The 24,576-nt window shown below is 33.7% G+C and overlaps 1 protein-coding gene across 3 annotated transcripts in view; it reads left to right on the top strand.

Annotated features, from left to right (window-relative positions):
• Positions 1 to 24,576, top strand: part of LOC119645126 (elongation factor-like GTPase 1) — a 199,042-nt gene that overhangs the window by 161,609 nt on the left and 12,857 nt on the right. The window contains exons 5-7 of one of the 3 annotated variants that reach the window (XR_005248622.1): positions 12,336 to 12,520; positions 22,666 to 23,298; positions 23,353 to 23,537. Coding sequence is in view for 2 of the 3 variants with exons in the window: in XM_038045061.1 (XP_037900989.1) it covers positions 12,336 to 12,520; positions 22,666 to 22,764 (284 nt within the window). In the remaining variant the exon portion in view is untranslated. Of the gene's footprint in view, positions 1 to 12,335; positions 12,521 to 22,665; positions 23,539 to 24,576 lie in introns of those variants that run through there. The other 2 variants (XM_038045061.1, XM_038045060.1) reach the window with 2 other exon arrangements.

The raw sequence follows: 24,576 nt of genomic DNA, 5'->3' as shown, positions 1-24,576 counted from the left end.
GGGAACATTTCATTCTTACTTGTTTTGCCTTTCATTTATTCGCAAAATTGCACTGTATAAGTATTTTCTGTTTCTGTTTCTCTAATTTTATTTTATTCTCAAAATTGAATCATTTCTTCCCTTTTCTTTTTCTTTTTTTTATCATATTATTAAAGATAAAATTTTGCCTTTATATGATAGAGAATCATGTCTTTATTTATTAATTGCAAGTTGATTATTTAATTGTTTTATATATATACATGACAATAATTCTGAAAATATTCATATATTTTTTTATATAATAACATTTAAAAGACATTATTATTATTATTATTTTTTTGCTTTATTCCTTTTCAAGTCGCAATTCTGACTTTTCTTCTATTGATTTGTTTCGGTGGTGTAAATATTCGTTACTTACACTATTACATGAATTTAATATCGTAAACTTTTTTTTTTAGTTTCAAAATTGCTGAAAATAGTTAAAAAACACGTTTCTAGGCAAACTTAAAAAAAAAAAAAAACAAATAAATAAATAAATAACAAAATATAAAAAAAAAAAAACTTTTTTTTAAAGCAATTTTTAAGTTTATTAATATTTTCACTACAACCAAGTTTTGTTGATGTGATTGTTATTGTTGTAGTTGTTGTTGTTATTATTATTATTATTATTATTATTATTGTTATTCACAATCACAAGCACGCTTTTGGTATTCAATCGATACAAAATAAAAAAGCAAAAAAAAAATAAAAAAAATCGTTATATACAACAACTTGTTTTGTTGTTCAGATCAAGTCGATGTCGATCGTTGTGTTATGTGATGGTTGGTTGTTATTGCCTTGTTTTTTGTTGTTGTTATAGTATTAGTTATTGCTTTCTGTACGCCTTAAATATCAAATTCATTCATAAATTTGTTGTTATATCTCTTGTTTCATTCATTTCAATTCGTTGATTGTAAAACAAGTAAAAACAACAACTAATGTTTAGACATTTTGTTTATACAATTCGAGGCTGTTTGTAGCCTTTTAGTTTACTGCTGTTTATGATAAGGTATATATATATATATATATATATATATATATATTAAAGTCGGTGGTGGTGTTTGTTTAGCAAAAAAAAAAAAAAAAAAAAAAAAAAAAAAAAAAAAAAAAAAAAAAACAAACAAACAAAAAAAAAACAAAAAAAAAAAAGTACTACCTATGTAAACATTTATGTTGTGTGCGTTTCGTTTAAACCACGTCTTGCTAGTTATGTTTATACTTAAAAGATTTTCTATATAATTATTTATTTACTTGTATATTTAATTTAATTTTTGTTTGTTTTTTTGGTTTTATTTTCTTTTATTTTTGTAAAGAACACGTTCTGCGTTTTTTTTGTTTTTGAATTTTTTTTTATATGTTTACTAAACAGCTTATAAACGACGACGACCATCACTTGCGACCTAACTTTTCAAACTGATCGCGTCTACTGGATTGTATTGAAATTTTTACACAAAATCGACATTAAAATACAATAACAACAACCATAACAACAACTGTCTAAACAAGTAAATCAAGACTCATGCATTTATACATATATATATATATATATATATATATATATATATATATGCAATATTTGTGTATTAATTATTATTATTGTATTGTTGAGGTTTTGTATTCTACACAGAAAACTTGAATGAAAACCTATACAGTATTAAAGAAATGCACTAACACCACAATGAAAGGTGTATCGTTCAAGTGTATGTGTGTTTATCTATGTTTATCTTTATGCTCTTACACAAATACTCTCTTCATTTAACTCTCATTGGATAGAGCTCGTACAAACACTCAGTTTTTTTTTCCTTTCCTTATATATATATATATATATATATATATATAAGAAGATATATTGTACACATATAATGTTCATAGGTATTTACATCTATTTAAGCAAGTGTATGTTTCTCACATGCAAGTTTTGTGTTACTTCATTGAAGTTGCATTCACGATGTATTTGTATTGTTATGAATGAATGAAAGAAATCTAATAGAGCATCTTGAAGTAAATGCGTGAATGTATCTTATTTTATTGCTTTACTCTCTCTCTCTCTCTCTCTCTCTCTCTCTCTCCCTCCCTCTCCATCTCCCTTTTCTTCTCTTTTTATCGCCATCTCTTTCTCTCTTACATTCTCTCTACATCTCTTTATACCTATGTGTTTGAATACACTTTTTCATATATACATATATATATATATATATATATATATATATGCGCACGCGAGTGTTTGTGTATTGTTGCTTTATATAAAAATTCGTCTGTCGCTCTGTTTAGCTGGTACTTGTCATTTGTATGATGCGTTTCCTCTTTACCTAACAGCTATTGATGCTCTTACGGCTTAATAATCATTTCGTTAATGCACACTGTGGCCCAATAATTTCTCTAAGAAATAGTTTGCATAAGAAATCGTTACAATTCAAAATATCTGAAAAAGAATAGATTGCGTTCTTTCTTGTCACGAATTTTCCTTACAGTCAATTAAAATTACAAGACATACGCAAATAATCACATTTCAAATAAATCGCTAACACCTATTTACCACACGAACGGAATACCGACCATATCAAGGTCTCACTTAAAGAAAATTTTTCAAATGCGTTTACTAGCTAACAGGAATCGTTTCGTTTATCCAGCTAAAAAGTTCTGCAGTCAACGTTTTCACGGTGCAAAAGAATTCGATGCAATGCCATTAATAATACCATCGTTATATCAGCAACTGATCTAATGTCATACATGAAAAAACCAAATGGTCAAGTTTGCACAGATTGCATTTTTTGCGAACAGAATTCTCTTTTCACACTATCAGTTGTACTGGGCTTAATCGAATATGAAAGTCATTGAGCTAAAGATACGCCTCATATGGTCAACGGTGTAGTTTACAATCTCGCACGCTAAAGAGCTTGGGACTGACGATCGTTCCATCTTAGTCGTTTTGATTTAAAGTATTTAGGTAAAAACTGCTCGAAGACGAAGAGATAGTCCATGAATTCGACTCTGCTTATAAAGCTGCAGTGATTTTTCGCTTTGTACCCTACACCGCTGGTGATACAAGAGGATTTGAAGTTTTTGCGGATGTGTGCCGCAACCCACCCACCTTTTATTACAGCGCTCGATTCAAAATTGTCATACGAATCGATTTAAGCTTGTCTGTCAGTCTTTTTGTCTTGTGTTCAAGTGCTAGGTTGTAATTTTCAAAACCGTTTTGACGGCATTCTTATATACTGACGTCTTTTGGTCTAAAGCTATTGAAAATAGTTTCGATTGGTCCACCTTCTCGAACCATTCCAACTGATGCCTTATTTTGCAAGGGGGCGATATATGTAGAGTGTTTTTTTCGTAGGCTGGCTCCCGCTATATTCTTCGTACCTGTTTATATATGTATTTTGCTGTGTTATTTACATGGAAACATTATAAAGTTTATATATATGCTCGTAATCTTTATGAAACGATTACGAGACGCTTCCCTCTTGAGACGATTATAATGTCCTCAAATTATCAATAATCTTAATATGATAATTGCCGGGAACGAACACGCAGTTTAACTAATTCGTAAACGTTATTAACGTGACTTAAAACAAAACAAGAGAAACTAGAAATCATATGACAACGCAACATGAACAAAAAAAAAAAAAGAAAAAGGAAATGAGAAACAAGCGCTTCACATACATTTGTCTACATTTCAGACCAACAGCCTAGCGCAGCTACGCTTTCTTATATTTGCCAATACGTTCTTAACATCAGAACATGCATCCAGGAGAGAGATAAAATTACACGAAATAGACAAGACAACAAGACAAGTTTTTTTTTGCTTATTAATTGATAAATATGTATGAGAATGCATTTGAAAATTGCAAAGAGTTTTGAAAAATGATTTTAATTTTTCAGCTTATCGTAGATTGGTTTTCAATTATAGTCCGTTTAATACTTCGAAACTGAAAAATGTTCACTTCAGTTTCAGTTTTCTCAATAATGGCAACTCTGGTATCATTTATAATAGACAGACAAGCTGACGAACAGACAGACAGAAGATAATAAAAAATTTCTATACCCGTTTCTGCAAATCAAATAATAAAATTAGTAAATCTCCATCCTTTGGTGGTGGGTATAGGAAACGTTTCGGCGTGTGCTAAAAACGCGTGCGCGCATTATACACATAGAATGCCTGAAGTAATGCACACATTATATTATGCTCGGGCAATCATACATAAAACAACACAGATAAGTTAAGGTAAAAAAAACTCTAGCCAGAAAAACGCGCGCACACGATAAGACTCCATTGGTTATATACTTTTGACTTCTAACTTATCTATCTTGGGATCGTGTGGGTTATTTCTAAAAAAGTTGTGAGCCTCTTCACAGCAAACAGCAATAACAGCAAGAACGTTAGAAGAAACTAGCGAGATATTTCAATACTTTAGAATAAACGAGAACAATAACAATAATAATAATAATAATAATAATAATGTTAATGATAACATCATACTATAAACTGCAAAAGAAATAAAAATTGTTTGGAAAGCAACTGAACGCAACAACAGATAAATATATTATGATTATGGACTCAAAAATCAATGTCAAAACCTATGGATATGTCGCAATATTCAATGTGTAAAAGTTGTAAGTCTGCGGAGGGACTTTCAACGGAAATGCAAATGAAAGTTAGTAGAATAGAAAGCATGACAGCGGATAAAGGGTAAATGGCGACAATCTTCAAAGGTATTCAAGGAGGCAAGAAAAACCGAAGAACCGTTAGCCACCGTTAAAAAGAAAGGAGAAATTAGTTAGGATCGAGTTATTAAATTAACGAAACGACGCAAAATAATAAAATTCGCGCGAAATCGTCCAACATGTTCCATAAAGGAAACAAGCAATAAAGGTAAATATTACGAGTACAGTAAAAAGTGTATAAAAACATCTTGAACGTTCAAAACAAGTAAGAGCATTATAATAGGGCAAGGCCGACTATTCTACATCGTACATAACTCCGCCTAATACTCGTTCACTCGTTCACCCATTTTGGTAATAATGCACCAAAATTTGCACACTACTTTCATGCGAGGGCATACTTTTCATTAAAGCGAGCATATTGGACGAATTCGCCTTACATGCAGCGCTATCCGAAAAATAGATCTATGTGGTCCAAATTCGGTAAGGTTGATTTCCTTGTCAATTAACTATTATGAACTAATTTTCACCATTAAATATTCAAAAATTATAACTTTTTGCTATATAGAGATTCATTTCGTATTCGTAGCGACCGGTTACAAATGGTTTCAAAAATTGCCCCAGCTGAAGCGAAATTTTCATGCCAATTTAGAATGGTTAAATAATTATTGCACAGAGAGATTTGTCGAGATATTTTGAAAATTGGAATTCTTTTTCATATGAAATAGGGCATAATGGGAAGAGTGGTTGAAAGAGTGGACCGATCCGAACCATTTGCAACAGTATTTGTCAAAGCACTTTAAGGTACCAAATTTTAAAGAGCGTGAAGGTCAATTCAAATTTAGCTAGCAAAGACATCTACCATTCGCCTCAACAAAGCTCTGCAAACGCGCTAACATAGCCTTTGTATTTGAGTCGAAGCACCTTAGGGTATCAAACTTCTAAGGCTACGAAGGTCAATTCGAATTCAGCCAGCAAGGACCAGTACCATCTTCCTTAACAGAGCTCTGCAAACGCCCTAACAGAATAAATAGCTAGGATTAGGGTAGACTTGGATTTCGAATCTTGTTCTCTCTGAATTACAAAACGTAAAATATTTGTATGGACACCGTGACATCGTGACTAAACAGATTCAAATTCAGCTTTTAGGAACTATTTTTAACAATTTTTTGAAATGTTAGCAAAAAAGGGATATGGCATAATACCTAAATTTGGGATTCTAGCGCGGCCGTACTAGAAAATGTCACCTATATTCACTATGTCACGTAAATCGGGCGTCGTCGCGTCACCATTTATTTTTCGAAAAATCTCGAAGAGAAATCTTTGTCTGTAGCTTAAGACTTTTGCTTTCATGTATGATAACTAACGACAATATAGTGAGGCACCGCCTACCATTAAGTACCAGTTATGCATACATTGACATTTCAAAGTAGGGCGTTATATTTGAAGTGGTCGAATCCAGATCATTGTCAATAGTTTTCATCCTTACCCTAATGGGCCTTGTCCGTGCACCAAATGTCATCAAAAATATCTCACAAATTGCGGCCTGTAGGTTGAACACAAGAAAACAAGTTAGGCAGATGGGCAGACAAGCTTAGATTAATTCAGAATCGTTTTCATTATATCAAAAGGTGGTCATATCTCATATCCCTCTGGGTCTTGCGTACATCCGCACGCACCTGTGTATACCTGTGTACCACAAGTGATGCATATAGAATGTAAAGATAAAAAAGTTACTAAAGTCGTACGTGCAGATGTTGGTAACGACTCGAATTTATGGATTATCTCCTAGTCGAATAAGAACTTATGTAATGCCCTACTCCCGTAATTGTGGTAACTATTAGCCCTAAGCCACTCGTGATAGCAGTGTTTTAAATTTGTGTGGATGCATGCATCAGTCGAAAGAATCCAACTGTTATTGTGCCAATCGATTAAGAATGTTTTTCTCAATCGTTGCAAGTATGTCCGTCCGTCTAGCCCTGTGTTTGCCTGACGTCTGTCGATGTATTTCTGCGTTTAGTTTATATCTGGCAAGATATGAAAAGCTTTGATAAAATCTGATATACTAATAGATTTGTGGCCCAAAGACAACTGGTATTGAAAATACATTGTACTGGATAATATTTACTATCTACTCGCCATATAATGTTCCATCTTGAAAAATCGTGATATGACAGAAAATTTTCCATTTCCATTCCAGTGTACCTCGATAAAAATTGGTGAAAAATAATTAGGCTAGAATTGGATCGGTTTCGAAACCAACTTTAATATAATAATTTCTCTGAAAGATTAATCTGTAATAGCAGCGATAACATCTAATTTTTGGAAATCTATTATGATGAAAATTAGTCTAGAATATGGATTTCATATGCTTCAATTTTCTGTACAAACTTGATTCCCATAAGTCAATCTTCCGGACTCGTTTTCATATAAGGCTTCTCATGAAAAGAAAGTATTTGCATACGATGCGTAGGTGAAGAATTCTATTAAATGGCGAAGTAGTATATGGTCTATAAATAAATAGAAAATATAAATTTAGAAAGAAATAAAAGAAGAATCCAACCTTCAGTGAATACAAAGGGATATCACACCTTAGTAGGAATACCTTTATGAACTTGTAGTTTTTAATTTTTTTTTTTTTTTTTTATGTATACAATGGAAGAATGATGATATAAATTTAACGTTTCAATATATTGTGTTGATCAAGACTAGATAGGCACAGAATCGTACATACATACATACATACATACATACATGCATACATACATACATACATACATACACTGTAAAGTTTTCAATTAGAGCGTATGCTGCAAACTAACGGATGAGATTAGTTCGTGGACTTTTTCCAAGGGTTCCTAATGCGGGTTGTGGTTGCCTCTTTATATTGCAAAGGTTGTCTTCTTTCGACGATGAATATATTATTGAAATATATGGTTTTCTTATTCGGTATTATTCGGTATGCTAACCAATACGGTCTTCTTCTTCTATCACTTCTCCAGTCTTATTCTTATATCCATTCCTACCTCGATACTTTACCGTATAACATGAAAATTCTAACCATCTGATCTTCACGGTTTTATACACGTATATTTTAATCGTTATTCAAAGTATTTTTTTGTATGCAGGATGGAAATCGTAATTGTGTTACTCTATTGACTTCCTAGGCGTTTGTTTTAATTATATAACGACCGATTAGGGACTGAGAAGAGTTTGGAGATCACATGACGCTATTCTATTCGTAACGACCATCGATTACCCGTTATCTAAAGAAGAAGGGATGCGTAACGACCAAAGTCACAAGTTGGTTTTTCCCCCCACTACAAACTTTAGGTGACTTTTAGGAATTTTCACAGCATTAAACACTACCTCAACACTTAAGATGATATTAAGACAAGACACGGAACAAGTAGAGTTAACCCATTCGTAGCCAGCTAGCTACGTCGATTTTATTTCGACGAGAAGTGAGATGGAAATCGGAGTAGCCGTATCTGTTTTTCTTCTTCTTCTTCGCAGAGTTTTCCACAATGTAGAAATAATTATATTTTTATAATTAATACAGATGAGTCAAGTTGTAGCCACTTGGCCTTCTCAAACGAAAAAGAAAGAAAGGGAACCGAGTGCATTGATGTATTTTATAAGGAATTTATAGCTTAAGGGGGTAGTAGGCCATTGGAAAATAGTTGAATGATATGAAAAGATATATTGCCGACAAATATGATTTTCCGAAAGGTCAAAGGACACCTTGAACGCTTTCCCTTGAAACATGATTTTCATTTTTATCCATTTTTTAAAGTATCCTTGAGATGACATCCCGTACGATATTTTTGAGAAATTAATTTACAAATTAATTTTTAAATCGAACAGTGACTTTCTCACACTCAAACACAGTCGCAAACGCAATAATGAATGAAAATAAGTATTTGCTAAAAAATCCTACATACTTCTCTAATGTAATATATATCAACTTAATTTTAGTATAATCTTAGTCAGCATATTTACTTTTAATGTATTCATAATATTAATGTAAGCATATTTATATCATATATTTATTTTAATTGAACTAATTTTAATTATTAATAAGTATATGCAACAATAATTATAAATATGTAAATTTAATTGTGTTTTTCTTCTTCTTCTCTTTTTTTAATTAAAATTTGCATCATTGTAGGCAGGGTTCCTTAAATTGCGATTGTCTAGCGGAAATGACTCCTGTGTTGCAATTTTGTAATATTTTTCCAAAATCTTGTTTCCCTTAAGGATACTTAAGAGGCTTAATTGACTCGTCGAATTTAACTTTCTTTCCATTCAAACAAACATTTGAATTGTTGCAATGGCGTACTCTCTTAATAAAGTAGCGTTAGTTGAACGAAGCATGATTGTAGCTTGTGTGAAGGCAATAAACGAAACTCTCTCTTACGGTAAGATATTAAGCCTAGGTTTTGTCAGTGTTCCGTAGAATATATCGGCAAGCTAACCGAAATCGCAACTAAGCACATTCTCGACCCAATGCAAAGAATGGGAATTTTCCTAAGCTAATGCTGTGATGTGTCTCAGGTGTTCCTTATTGATCTAATTTTGAAAATTTATTTCCTTCCCTTATAAATACACTCTTTACGGCCAAATCGGAAAACTTATAGGATTCGAATCGTTTAAGCTATGTTGAGCCTATTTATATTATATCTCAAATCCGTAAAATTCAAAATGAATTACGTATATAAGAACTTAACACCTATGGTCTTTATATCCTCTTTATTTTTGTGCCAATGTTTATTTTAAAAAAAGTTTTCACAACTTTACAGTTTTGCTACAAAACTTCTAGTTAAACCATTTTTCTATACAGGTTTAATGTCTCAGTTAATTCGTTTCATCACTTTGTCATACGTAATCCATAATATTAATCCGTTCGGCTTTGACGTTAATAATATTGATGAAAGCCACGTTATATATGATGGCATAATTAAATAAAATAAATATACATACATAGTGCCTGTTCGTATAATCAAATTAGAGGGAAGAAATGCATATATTTTGTAGTCAGATACCTCAAGTGATTTCTCGTATATTCAACAGCGGTTCCGTTTCGGTTGTCTCTTGAAAGTTGGGCGATATAGATGAGACATCGAGAGCTTATCCTTGTTAACTTTGTGTGTGTGTTTTTCTTTCTTTTTTTTTTTATGAGGTGGAAAACCATGAACAGGCGCCCATCAGTGCAGTGCGAGACTTGAACCCGCTAAAAACCATCCCTCCCCATGGCACGACCGTTTAGGTATATCTTCATAAGGAGGGTGGCGAACACTCCTACCGCCTTCCATATTGTCAGGTCGTGCAACATATTTGTCACAAGATTGTCGGGGAGAGGTAATACTCCAATTTTCGTATGTAGCCTCTGTTGTTCGTTATGGTATTTCGGACAAACGAAGAAAACATGTTCAGCGTCTTCGATGCACTCAATAAACTACAGAACGGATCCAACTCTATTTTAAACTTATTCAAATATGACCTAAAACAACTATGGCCGCTAATTAGCTGTGTCAAATAAAAGTCAACCTCACCATGTTGGCTACTCACCCAGGGCCGCAAATCTGGTATGAGCCAGCGTGTCCATCTACCCTTACTCGCTCTGCTTCAACGCTCCTGCCACTCTTCCACCTATCATTGTTCTGCTCGCAGCTTAGCCGCTTCAGCCGACAATCTGTGAACTTCAGCCCTATACATACCTTCTTTAGCTCGCAAGTCGATTGGTATCATGCCAGCGATAACAAAAGTCGCAACTTCCGACACCGTCCGATATGCGGCGCACACCCTTAGAGCGCATAGCCTGTATGCTGCCTGGATGTCTCTCGTGTATGACGATATGGCGAGGGCCTTTCCCACACATAAGAGCCGTACATTATTGTCGTAGTTACCACTTCTGCGATTAGCTTTCTACGGTCTTGCCTAGGGCCACGCAAGTTTGGCAGTAAGCTGCCTTTTCGCCCGTGTATTGCAGATGCCGTTTAACCAAAAGTCTGCAGTCGATCATCACTCCTAGGTATTTTATGGCTTCTTATGACTGTATCCTCGTATCTCCCTCTTGAATAGTCACTTTTTCAATCTTCCTCCTAAAAGAGATTAATACCGCTTCTGCTTTCTCTTCCGGCAGATCCAAATCCACTGACCGCAGCCACCTCTTGATCATGTCGGTGGTTTTATTCGCTGTAGTGGTAATTCCCTCCAAAGTTTTTGCCAAGAGAGTTATCGCTATATCGTCAGCAAAACCCATTATGGATGCTCCCACTGGGAGGGGTAGTCTCAGGATATCGTCATACATTACGTTCCACAATGTAGGGCCTAGGACTGATCGCTGAGGTACCTCTCCAGTGATCAGCTTTTCTCTGCACCCTCTATCTGTAACGTATCGAAGTTTCCTGCCAGTAAAATAACTAGCCACTATATTTACAAGACGCGGTGGGACTTTTCTGTCCTGTAGCGCAGCTATGACACAATACCAGTTTGCTGAGTTGAATGCATTTTTAATGGCTAGCGCTATTATTCAGCAATACATTTTGTTGCCTTCCATCCAGCGTGTCCCTTTTATCGCTTCTGCTGCAGTATATGTGACCACTTTTATTGTATCCATTGGGCTTTTCTTTTTCCTGAAGCCGAATTGGAAGTCCGACAGACCTTTAAACCTCTCCAGTGATTCTTCTAAACGATTTCGAATGATCTTTTCATACACCTTGCCTATCGTATTCAATAGGCAAATAGGGCGGTATGCATTTGCTACATGCGACGGCGTATTTGGCTTTGGCAGCAACGCCAGCGTTTGTTGTTTCCACTTATCTGGGAAAATTTGTTCTCTCAAACAAGCGTTGAAAGTGTTCGCAAACATAGCAGGCGTTGCCAACATAGCTTGCTTTGTAGCGCAGTTTAGAATGCCATCTGGACCCGATGCTATTTCTTTTGCAATGGCAACAATCTCCTCAGGCCCAGTGAGATTGATATTATCTCTCACCTCAATCAGTGGCACATATACAAACATGGCTTTCTGGGGAAACAAGGTGCCAAATATTTCTTCCACAAATTCTACACAGCTTGGCTGTTCTGAACATTTTAGCTTCTTCATTACCAATTTATACGCCATAATCCATGGGTCCTCATTTATCTCATTAATCAGTTTCTGGAAACGGTTTCTCTTGCTGACCATTATCGCTTTTTTAAAGAGCTTTCGCCTGAGTCTGAACTCTTCTTGGTGGTGGCTGAGATAGTCCCCCTCGATCTTACTGTGTGTGTGTGTGTGTATGCGTGTATGTGTAGGCGGGCGGGTGGGTGCGATATGTACTTTCTGATAGACAGGTACACTTAATATATCCTATACATGCTGTTTTTTTCGTTTTTGTAAATATGTACGGAAAAGCTCCATGAGGCTTGAAATGATGATATGGCGAAGGCATTTTATTGAAGTCGGGCTATTTATTATCTCAAAACTAAGTATAGAGAGAGCATTAATTTTGATTGTAAACATTCCGCTCCTGCTTAGGAGAAATGTTGCTTAAATTGTATGGAATTTTGAGTTTAAATTTTGATTCTTCGAGATCACTCGAACAATGATCAAGTTATATATATTTTAAATTTTAAAAATAATGCTCGTTTCCTGTTTTAATTTATTTTAGGAAAAATGTATGCTGTTATTGGTCGACGTCACGGTAAAATTCTGTCTGGCGATTTAACACAGGGCAGCGGTAATTTCTTCGTTTCGGCGATCTTACCAGTGATCGAATCGTTTAATTTTGCTCAAGAGATACGAAAGCAAACTTCCGGCTTGGCATGTCCGCAATTAATGTTCAGTCATTGGGAGGTAAGTTATCGAAAATTTCATAAATTTTATTAAATATATATATATATATATATACACTCACGTATATATATATGTATATACACATATATATCTATATACACATATACTATATACATATATCTCTATGTATATACACTCATATAAAATGAATGCAAAATTGCATAAGAACTCTTTGCTCTCGAGAATGCCTCGATGGGTGTTAACAAATGTTTATCAAAAGTTAAGAGATCGATCCTATCTCCGCTATTGGTAAATCGATTCTCCTTAACTTGAATTTGTTCTCTTTTTTTTTGAGCCCCCTATACCATACCTAAGCAAATACAGGGCACGAAGAATTCCATAGATTAAAAGTGAAAATTGAAGAGAATTAATTCGATAGCATTTAGAGGGAAGTGAAACGTTTGTCGAAACGTTTCTCAATGAAAATAAAATAAATGAACCCTTAACGCTAAAGGTTTTGAATGAATGCAAGTGGTCTATGCTTCTATAATTCGGGATGTTTGCGGTTTTTGTATCAGCCGGCTAATAAACTGTTCACCACAAATATTTCACATAGTTTTTCTTTGCTGTTTTTTTTTTTTTGTTTTATTTTATATTCATAATCAGAGAATTCGTTTATGTTAACTTTGTCATTCCGTTTATAACTTGGAATCAATATAAGATTTCGGGCCGTTTTCGACCAGCTTTAGACAAGAACTGCTTTAGATATTGTTGCTAATAGGAATCTTTTTTTTTTTATACCAAATATATATGGATTTCCTTAATCAGTTGCCGGATATTTGAGAAATCGGTTTCGAATATATTGATGCGAGCACGTGAGAGAAGGAATTTCTTGATAACTACATGTTCCTAGTAGCAATAATTTGTACAAGTTGTGAAGTTATGAATCCATTATATTGTATTTCTAAAATTTTCACTTATATTAAATTTTGAAATATTTGAAGAAGAAAATCGAAGGTGTCTGTCGATCGTTCAATTGGCTGGACAAATGATTCTTTTCCCTATTCTTTGGGAATTTTGGGAGAATATTTGCTTTTTATTGAATTTGGATGCTTGTTATTTTCAGCATTAATTGTTAGGTATTCAAAGTGCTCTTTTAAGTCTCTAAATGAAGGGGTTTATGTTTCTGTTTTATTTCTTAACTGATGAAACGATACGCGAAGTCTTATAAAAATGTTATGTATTTAGCAACAGTTGTTGCTAAGTTTTTTGCTTTCTCCCTACCCTTAACAACATTGTTGTTCTTCAATTGTTGGTTGCGGCAAAAGAGCTGAGAGTTTTGTTTTGCATTTTTTTTTTTTTTTTTTTTGGTTTTTGTGTTTTCATTGTTGGTCTGTTTTTAAAATAAAAAAAAAATTTCTTTGGTTTTCTTTTCGTTTTTGCCCGCAAACGCAGTTACGAAAGCAGCAGCAATCAATTTATACAACCAACCAGAAATATCCAACCAAAGTTAAAGTTATTGTCTTCTTTTAGTGGAACCCTTCCTGTTTGTGGTAAAGGTCGTTGGAGAAACGAGTTAACTTGTGGTGATTTTAGTATTCATTTTAAGATGTGTGTGTGTGTGTGTGTGTGTGTGTGTGTATGCGTTGTTTGTGTGTGTGTGTGTATGTATGCGTTGTGTGTGTGTGTGTGTGTGTGCATGCGTTGTTTGTGTGTGCGCGTAAATTCACGACCTTGTCTTTCGAAATCAGTTTTCGCCTGGCCTTCTTACAAAGGCACAAACGCACAAACGCACGTGTGTCATGACAAAAAAAAAACAAGAAAAAAGCTAACAGTTTAAGATTCTCGAGGTACACGTTTGGACTAACGTAACATTTGCTGTTTTCCCATAATATTTGTTTTCACAACAATCAATTCCATTGACGTTTATCAATCAATTTGGAATATAATATTTGTCCGTCCATATGTGTGAGTTTGTTTGTTTGTTTGTTTGCTTTTTTGTTTTGTCTCTTTTTTTCCGTTCGGTTTTGTGTTTATGCGCTTCGGTGTCTGTCTGTCTGTCTGTCTGTCTGTCTGCGTGTGTGTGTGTGTGTTTGTGTTTGTGTGTGTGTGCGTATTTTGAAATCAAACTCTCAACAATTACTTTTTTTTTCATTTCGTATCGTTTCGTACGTTTCGTTGTATTTTATATTTGTCTTGTCTTTCCTATTGGGATTTAATGACATAACTTCCGGCCATTATCTACACAACTTGGTTCTCAATACAAATGTTGTTTTGTTTATCTAGGGGCTAGTTGTTGTTGTTGTTGTTGTTATTGCTGTCAGTTTGAGAGCACCAAAATGTAAAGAAAAAAATCAAACTAGTTTCAATTTTGCTTTTTTTTTCCTTTTTTTTCTTTTTCTACATTTAATTTACTTTAAAATGTCAGTTAATTAAACGTCAATGTGTTTATTATACGCGCGATACTATGATAAATATTTTTCAACCCCATTCCGAAAAAGTATATTAATCGCTGTATACCGCACGTAACGTTCAACAACATTGCTTCCCAATGAAAGACCAAAATGGAAAACTGAGACTAGAACTACAAATTGTCAATATATATATATATTTACATACTTTGGATAAGCCAAACATCTTGAATTGTGTTAAATATATTTGTACCTCTGTCCATTTTTTGTTGAGACTTTTATGATTTCAAAGCACGTTTACCTATACTAAGAATAAAGTTGGACCTGTCAAGTTCATCTCAACAGTTTTCATAGATTTCAATTAGTAAACATTGATCCGTTCATTTTGATTTGGTTTTGACTTCTCGACTCTTGCCCGAATGTAAGCGCCTGGAATTAACGAAAAATGTATCGGCGACATTTTTTTCCCTCCCTTTTGTGCGTAAAAATATTATCATAGTTTTTCAAAGAGCATTAAAAAATTCGTATACAATTACCCTTTTCCGTTTATACTCCTTTCTGTTGCCATTATTTGATTTTATTTATTTATTCTAAATTTTATGGCCCGTCATTCCCGTATCTGTTATATATAAACACCGTGCATAGCACAACACTTAATAAAATATATTCAAATATACATTTATATATAAGTTGACATTTGAACATATATATATAAAAAAAAAAAAAAAAAAAAAACAGTGTTTAGATAGTTTTTGTGTGTAGCTTTGTGCTTATAGCATTTCCTTTATGTATAATTCTATCTACGTATTTTTCTTTATTGAATCGTTCTGAACGCAAATAGTGATTAATAGACTCTTAAACATCTAATATCTTATCTGTAAAAATTTGCACTTACAAAGAATTCGATTAAAGTTCTAACAGCAGTGTGTGTCTAATACGCAAACACACACCTTTCGCGTTTTCAAACACACGTGTGCGCTCAATCCCTTTCAAACTGACGCGCTAGAGTCAACGACTTAAGATATGCTTTCAATTTAATTCTTTTCTCTCTCTCTCTCTCTCTCTCTCTCTCTCTCTGTGTCTCAACTTTTTTCTACTTATCTGAACCTATGATACAAACAAAAATTATAAGAACATTTCTTAATATTTTTAATTTATACATGAAGAAAAAAAAACAAAACCAAATGATTTTTGATGATGGTATTTTCAACTTAACAAACAAGATATGAAAAAATTTTATAAATTTTTTTTTTGAAATTTTTTCATAAAAGTTAATAAAAATTGAAATAAAATGACAAAAACCAAAGTAAGATAAAATTATTTTCCATTCAACTTCAATTATGTTAACTGTAATAGACAAAATGACAAAATGTGTCCACCAATAACTGTGTGCATGAATGCGTATGTGTGCGTGTGTGTGTGTGAAAGTTTCTTTTAAGCATCGTCAATGTTAAGTATGTAAACATAATTTCAAAAAAAAAAAAAGTCTGCGCTAAGGTGTTAGAAAGATGGGCCCATAAATGCATGGGAACGTTCTTTAAGGGAAATCACGAAGATTCCTGCGTTATTTCATGTCGTGATTTTCAAACAGCTGGAAATTGTAGGTCGTTAGCCTACCAAGACGGTTCTAAATAAGCGTCAAATACTCGCATTCTCTCCAATCTCCTCCAATACCCGTGCACTATATGCGATACAAGGAAGCGTTTTGTTTGTAAGGATGTATAAGCCATCCAGAAGAACTTGAAATAGATATACAGCCGATACATAAGCTTGTCTGTCTGTCATGCCTATAGGCCGCAATTTTTGCAGCTATTGTGATGGAAAAGGATAAATGCTTCTGAAAATAGTTCAGACCAGATGACTTCTTCGACCACTTACCAAATAACATCTAATTTTGAAAAGATATTATATATCTGTAGGAGTATATATATATATATATATATCTGTAATATCTGTAAGGCAACGTAGGGTACTTTATAGCCCACTATACTGTTTTCACTTAAGGCAGAGATATATATGGGAAATGATGAGCGAAACTTTCCCTCTGCAATAGATTTTACCTCTCGATGAAAACAAAAAGTCGTTATTTGCCAACTGTATGCGGCGAAGTGATATAGGGCTTCCAAATCCAACTACATCTAAAGCCTAACTACTTGGTAATGATCGGTTAAAGCGTTTGTAGAGCTCCTTGCTAATGCAGATGGTGGGTGTCTTTGCTACACAAATTCGAATTTATCTTCACATCCGTGGAAACGACGAACGCTATTGAAAGCGATTTAGATTGGTCCACTTTCTCGAGTACTTCCCATATAAGGTGTAATTTTGAATTTTCAAAATTTCGCGACAAAGTGCCTTAGTAATAGTATTAAAATCTGAACACATAATCGAAATTTAAAAGAAAACAGATAGAGTTCACAAACTGAATCGATTTCAGAAAAGTCAAAATTGATCGCTTAAGTTCCGTTTCACGATAAAAAGGGCGGAAATTAAAAACAATTTATGGATTCAAATTTATTTTCTCACTTTCCATTACTATGTCATCGTATGACCCAAGTCTCTCACATCCAAAGCATCTTGATCCAAGCGGTAACTAACTAACTGGGGAGAATGTCAGACAAAATCTTAAGCTTTTTATTCTGCTCAGTCGGAATACATTGGACTGCCTTGCAACGTACAACGTCTATCTTTGCGATGAACTCTACAAAACTTTCAACATCAAGGTAGGTTTACGGTCCTCCTTATCGAACTATCGTACGATACGGTGGACAAAAAGTGATAGGATCGCATTTTGAGCTGATGGCATTCGATTGCTTTTGTGTCGGGTTAGGCTTCTTATTATGTATTTGCTACGATATATTTGTGATATCCTCGGCATATCTATAACAATATAATGCTATCGAGTATAATAAATTCGTGGCGAACCTTTGTCAACGGAAACCATTAATCCAAAATGCGTGTTTGCTCGTAAGGGAGAAAGGACGACAAACGACTCTAAAGTATATCAATAATCCTGGGGATCGTTTATAAACAAATTAACGGCGTCTTCTCGAGCTTCATTTAGTATTTTATATCATTCTTCTATTACTGTGTGATTTAGTTATACAAGATTTTGCTTCTATAGTATTTTCTGGAACTGTCCTTGTCTTTGTTGCACAAATGTTTCGATCGGAAAATAGCAAAAGACTTAACAGTATCGATACGAGTAATAATAACACTTTTGAGTATAACATAAATCTAATGATTAACACATTGCACTGAAGCCTTTCGCACCAGTTTTCCCGTATTTTAAAAAACTCTGATATATGCACCTATATGGTATTATAAGATGGCGTAGGCTATGTAATGGTGGGCCGTGTGATGGTAAAAATTATTCGAAACAGTTCAAACGATGGAAATGTTATTAAGACATTTGAAATTTGCATTCTATTGAACGCATTGAACGCATCATATAACATAACGGCAGCCACAAAATGTCCAGACGGATGGACATGTTTAAGTTAAGAGCGTAAGGATACTTCGGTTAAACGAGTAATATAATAAAGTTTAAGTCCCTCTCGAATCTTCTTAGATGTTGCATACATCCACACGAACACATTATATTCACCTGGTGGCGAAAAGTTGTTAAGGATATAAAAATCATTACGAATAAGTAGTCGAAAGCCGACAATTTGTTTAGTTAGTTTACAATGGATGATACCATCAGCCACGCATAGCGGTGATTACTTGCTTTGCTGCGGATGTATGAATGATGAAGAGCTCCTTCTGAATTTGACAAATTTTTCGCGCTTCTGTCTTCATCTTATCAAAAAGTTTCACAAAATATCGCCAATCGCCAATCACCAATCGCCAATCGAGAGATCTATAAAAATTGTGATAAGTTGCGATTTCCAGATGAGTTGGCTGATTTTGATTAATGAAGTCAGCTTGAAATATAAGCAAAAGCGGATGTGCTTTACAAAGACGAGATCGTGTAATTGAGGGTGTTTTCTTGTCAAACAAAAGCTAACATATATGAAATCAATCCCACAACATCGTAATCTAATAATAAAAAAAAAAAAAAAAAAAAAATGTTTTTTTTTTTAAAAACATACGAAAAAAAGGAAAGAAAAGATATTTCAAAGATTATATATAATACTTTATTTATTCGTGTTGTTGTCTTTGGGTGTGTAAATGTGTGGTTGTTTGTTGTGTGTGCATATGTGACAACCGCAATTAACTTGAGCGCTCGTATAATTTGATTTATTGGTGTCGATTCAGTTAATTTAAAACTTCAAAACACACACACATATATATGCATGCACACATACATACGTTTGAGCACATATGGAGAGAATTTATACCAAGCGGTGTTGCATTAATTTGTGAAATGAAATTAAAAATACAAAAAAATTTATATAAACATTAAGGCACAACGGCAATAAGAACAAACGTTTAAAAAAACAAAAAAAAAAAAAAAAAAAAAAAAAAAGCAATGAAAAACAGTTTACGGCCTACAATGGTATAGAAATGCGTTTGTTTATGCTGCTGGTGCTATTATTTTTTGTGACAACAGATAACCTGTAATACAAGCCGGTGATATATTAGTATGCCGTTAAAGAATGGAGTGAAAAGAAAACGTGCACACATTAACATATCCACATACACACACGCACGCAAGCACTCACGCACTCACGCACGTACGCACGCACGCACGCATGCATGCATGCATGCATGCACCGCACGCATACAAAAAATCGCATACATATTTACACATATTTTTACATATTTAAAGACGCTCACACGTATGTTACGCATTTATTGTTTAACGAAGAATGAACAACCAACCAACCAACCAAACAAACAAACAACCAAACAGCCAAACAACCAAATAACCAACCCATCATATACGTAAACATAGATTTACATATGTTTGTTTATATATGGCATATATGTGAATATAGTTGTATATCATATATAGTGGTACATTTACATGACGATGATACTAAAGGCGTATGAACGCATTTAAACGAAGTAAAAACGCTAACATATTCTGACCGACAATTGTTTACAGAATTATGACGATGACAATGATGATAACGTTTACACGTATTATGCGTATCTGTGATGCGCATATGTGTGAATGTATACTATATATAGATTTTGATGTATGCATGCGTGCGTCTATTTAATTGTATGCGTGTATATATATATATGTGTGCGTTTATGAGTGTTTCTTTTTTATTATTAAACATATAACTTGGAGCTGCAACAATAATGGATTTAGTTAGACATCAGCAACAATATAATTAACTGACAAAACCACATTTAAATATAGTGCTTGAGAGTCTCGCTTGACAAATGAAATAGTTACAAGACTTGACAATTAAAACAGTTATATGCTTGTTTGAACACCATCGCCATCATCGGCAACAACAACAACAACAACAACGGTAATAACAGCAATATCAGTAACAATTCCACCAACACAAACACTAGGAATAACAATAGCAACAAGAGCAACAGCAGGCAACAATAATGAACAACGATTATACCAACAATATTATCAATTTAACTCCATTGAGTTTAAATGCGCTTAGCTGTTGTTGATTTGTTTGGCTGAGTCGTTGGCTGCGTATTGCCGGTTTGGTTGCCTGATTGGCCGATTGTCTGGTTAACTGGCTGACTGATTAACTGACTGACTGACTGACTGACTGACTGACTGACTAACTGACTGACTGGCTGGCTGACTGACTGACAGGCTATATGGCCGACAGTTTTGTATTTTTTTTTTTTTTTTTGTTGTTGTTTTGTTTTGTGTATCTATTGCCAGACGGAATAAACAAAATTATTTTAAATACACTTTTTAATGTCGTTTTTGTTGTATTTGTTGTTGTCTTGTGGAAAAAACCGTTTTACATGTGTAGGTGGAGTTGTCACGTGCTTCATCGGAATATCAGCCCAGCCAAGAAGCTCAACAACGCACGTTACATAAAATATTATCGTATTTACCTGGCTGCGGTTTGAAGAGAAGTTGACATCTGAAGACATCAACAACAATAACAATGAACACAATGATGTTGTTAATGTCGCATTGTCGGTGTTTTATTTATTTATTTATTTTAATTTTTATTTTCATTTTTTCTTCTCTTCTGTTTTCTTTTCTTCTACCCCCAAACCCAAGCAGACTGTCTTTACTTTATGTTCAGAATTTTGATTTATTTCTACTGAAATAACAAAAAACAAAAAAAAAAAAGAAAGGAAAATCAAACCTTTTTTTCGTCTGGAGTGTTGTTCAAAATCAGTTCATGACTGTTTTTCATGCTCAGGCCTTTGTTTTCGAATTTGTAATCTATATCCTTCGCTAAATCAAGAGCCCATACGCACACACACACACATATGCATACACGTATTCGTAAGCGTTCAGCTCACCATCATCATACTTAGCTGAACTCAACTCTCAAGTGCCAAATGGTCAACAAGTATTTCTTTTTTTTTTTTTCTCTTTTACATTGGGTCTGCGACTTGTTTCTTTCTAAAGCAAAATATTTTTGGACAAAAAAATCAATTTTTTATTATCAACCCCAGTTAGCATAACGCTACCGTTACCATTAATCAGCTGTCACAGTTTGCCATTCATATTAGACATAAAAAAAATTTTGAATCTTAAACAAAAATTTTCAAAGGTATTTGTTGTTACGGTCTCTTAACCCAACCTGACAGACAAGTTTCCAATTATCGTTGGCTTGAAGTAAAAAAATTTCATATTTTGCGCGCTATCCTTTTTTTCAACTTTCATTAACATTAACATCCCCCAGCAACTTGACAAAATTGACGATGTTTATAAAATTGATTATTAGAAAAAAAAAATAAATAAAAATAAATAAATAAATAAAGCAAACGTCCGAACTTTCAAACACATCCAATAACTGCTCGATATCATGCGCGGTTGTCCCAAAAAAAAAAAAAAAATAAAAAAAAAAAAATACCAGAAATTAAAAGAACTGCTTGCTCTCGTTGCCCTGTCCAAGTAACCTTAGATCATAAAATCTTTTTTGTTTACCCTGAGTGGATATCTTTTTCAGCCGTCTATACATGGACGTACATATGTGCACATTTATGTAGATTTTTTATTTTTTCTTAATTTATGTTTGGCTTTTTTCTGCTTCAGTCTTTTTTCCTGTTTCTTGTAGGTTCTGTTTCTTTTTTTAGACTTCTCATATTTCATAAAGAAAAATTATTGTTAGTGGTTTTTAAAGATGACCAGAGGTATTTCTTTCTTTTTTTTTTTCCTTGCTACATTTTAACGGAGCGGGAGAGCTTTCACTCAACTTGCTACGCTGTATGTATAAATCAATTATTCGTCGACGAAGCCGTCAATTTTTCGGATTTGTGAAAGCGCTTTCCTTTAAATCGTTTATTCAATACGTGAGTATTGTCTATATCCGCTAACAAGATACGGTATTGTTTTCTTATTTTTCTTTTTTTTCTATTCTTTACCCAATTATGAGTCAGTAATTTTGAGTTCTTCTAGTTCTGCAAAGATTTTGAAATGATCTTTAGCGATATAACGTTTTCATAGATACTTAAGAGGCCATAGACAGCGTTAGGGATAGCTCAAATCAAACCAAATTGAGCGAAAGGATTGTTCAATCTTGTCTTTGGTCTTAATGCCGATGAGACACTCAGGTAATGCAAGATGAACTTTAATGATGCAGTGCTCTTGCGAAAAACTCAATAAATAATTTTAGTAAAATTCTTCTTTCACAGAAAGACGTTAATAAGCAAATGCTTGTTTACCTTTTTTTGTCTTCGCAGATGAGGACAATAACAACAGTTATGAAGCACAAAATGCGAGTGCATATTAGCTTGATAAACTACATAATACCACGAGCCAAAGAGTCACGTTTAACATAGTTAAATTCTGAGGTCATTGGTCAAATTATTGATACAACCAGTCAGTCATAAGCGTAGAAGCGAAAAATTGAAAGAACTCTGATAGGAATTCATTACTTGAATGCATATTGACCTTATAGAAAAGCGAATAGTGCCCTTTGTGGAGACATTATTAACCAACATTCGCTTGTTACCATTACGTTCACAATTGAGTGATGGAACATTGCTGTTGCTGCACTTGAGAATTCCCAGTTGCCAAGTTGCCTTATGCTCTGATCAATGATCATGCATTAGATTCTGATCCGATTTTATCGCTCATGTACTGCACTGGCCTAGCTCGCAATTACAAAAGAAAAAGAAATTCCATTAAAAGCGCGCAAACCCACAACTCTCGATAAAGATAGTCAGTTGAAATTGAGCAACGAGCATTCAATTTGTTGTGCCTATGAGTGAGTCTCATGTAGGACTTCGACTTGGTAATAAACTGAAATTCGTACAACTTGGAGATGAAGTAGGAAGAAAAAGCTCTATCTGTATCTCACTAAATAAATTGAAGTAAGATTGTTATCAGAGAAGTTCAACAATACTTAAATCTGGCCACTCTAATAGTTACACATTTGCCACCTGCAACATATTGAAACGAGTCATTGCGAAAAACCACAGATGGGCTCAAAAACAACAACAATATCTGCAGCAACAACATGAATATCAGAAGGCACAGTAGCACCGAAGGCATGTGTAGTAAAAACCACATGGATCAGGCATAAAATGCATAAATACCAAATTCACGAGACGATGATCTCTTCTGTTATCCAAAATGAAAATAAAATAAAAAAAAAAAAAAAACGATAAAAACTCAAAAAAAAAAAAAAGAAGAAAAAACAAGACGCAAAAAAGAAAATCTTGAAATTTGTTAAGTTGAACTTAGGAGAGAAAAGAAAAAACGTATAAACTATGCTCACTTTATATACAAAATATACATAGATTTTTACATATATATATATATATACACACACACATATATACCTACCCTCTTAAGTATAAGAACGGACGGATAAATGTACAGGCTTTACACAAAGAACACATTTTTAGGCATGAACAGAACTCTCTTACAGAAGTTGTTCAATTTTCAAGTGATTGTGATTGTGGTGTTGGTGTTAGTGTTACCTGCGACAAAAAAAAAAAAAAAAAAAAAAAATTGAAAAAAAAACAAAAACTGAACATACAAACAAACTTATAAAAAATATACATAAATGTGTTTTTCGGCTACCGTGCTGCGCTGATATACTTACTGAGTATTGGATGCCAAGACTAAGTCGGCTCCAAACGTTCTGAATGTCGTTTGTGCTCATGAGGCTGTGATATGATGTTGGAGTTGTGTAGTGTGATGCGAGATGTTTTTTTTTTTTATTACGTATTGTTGTTGTGATTGTTGTAGATGTGATTATGATTGTTGCATAGTAAGCACGTTTTGTGTGGTTAACTTTCCTCCGTCTTGTTCCCTCTCCAATATTTATATACATGTACATATGTACATGTATGTATATATATATATATATATATCTAGCACCACCTTACTTAGATCTCCGCAAAGAATTCGACTGACTTATTCAAAAAACAAAAAATAAAAAATAAAAATATATATATATATGTATATATATATATATATATAAAAGAACAAAATTAACAGATATGTACAAATACAATAAGGACGATATGCATTCAAAATATCTGTATTGTATGTGCCTAAAAGTGTGTGAATGTATGTAAATATATAGATATATACATATACATATGTATTAAGGCTACTGGTGTTACTTACTCTACGTACCA

Source organism: Glossina fuscipes, unplaced genomic scaffold (assembly GCF_014805625.2).
Source record: "Glossina fuscipes isolate IAEA_lab_2018 unplaced genomic scaffold, Yale_Gfus_2 1, whole genome shotgun sequence".
Taxonomy (NCBI): Eukaryota; Metazoa; Arthropoda; class Insecta; order Diptera; family Glossinidae; genus Glossina; species Glossina fuscipes.
Note: the sequence above shows the minus strand (reverse complement) of the source record. Positions and strands in the feature narration are given on the sequence as shown.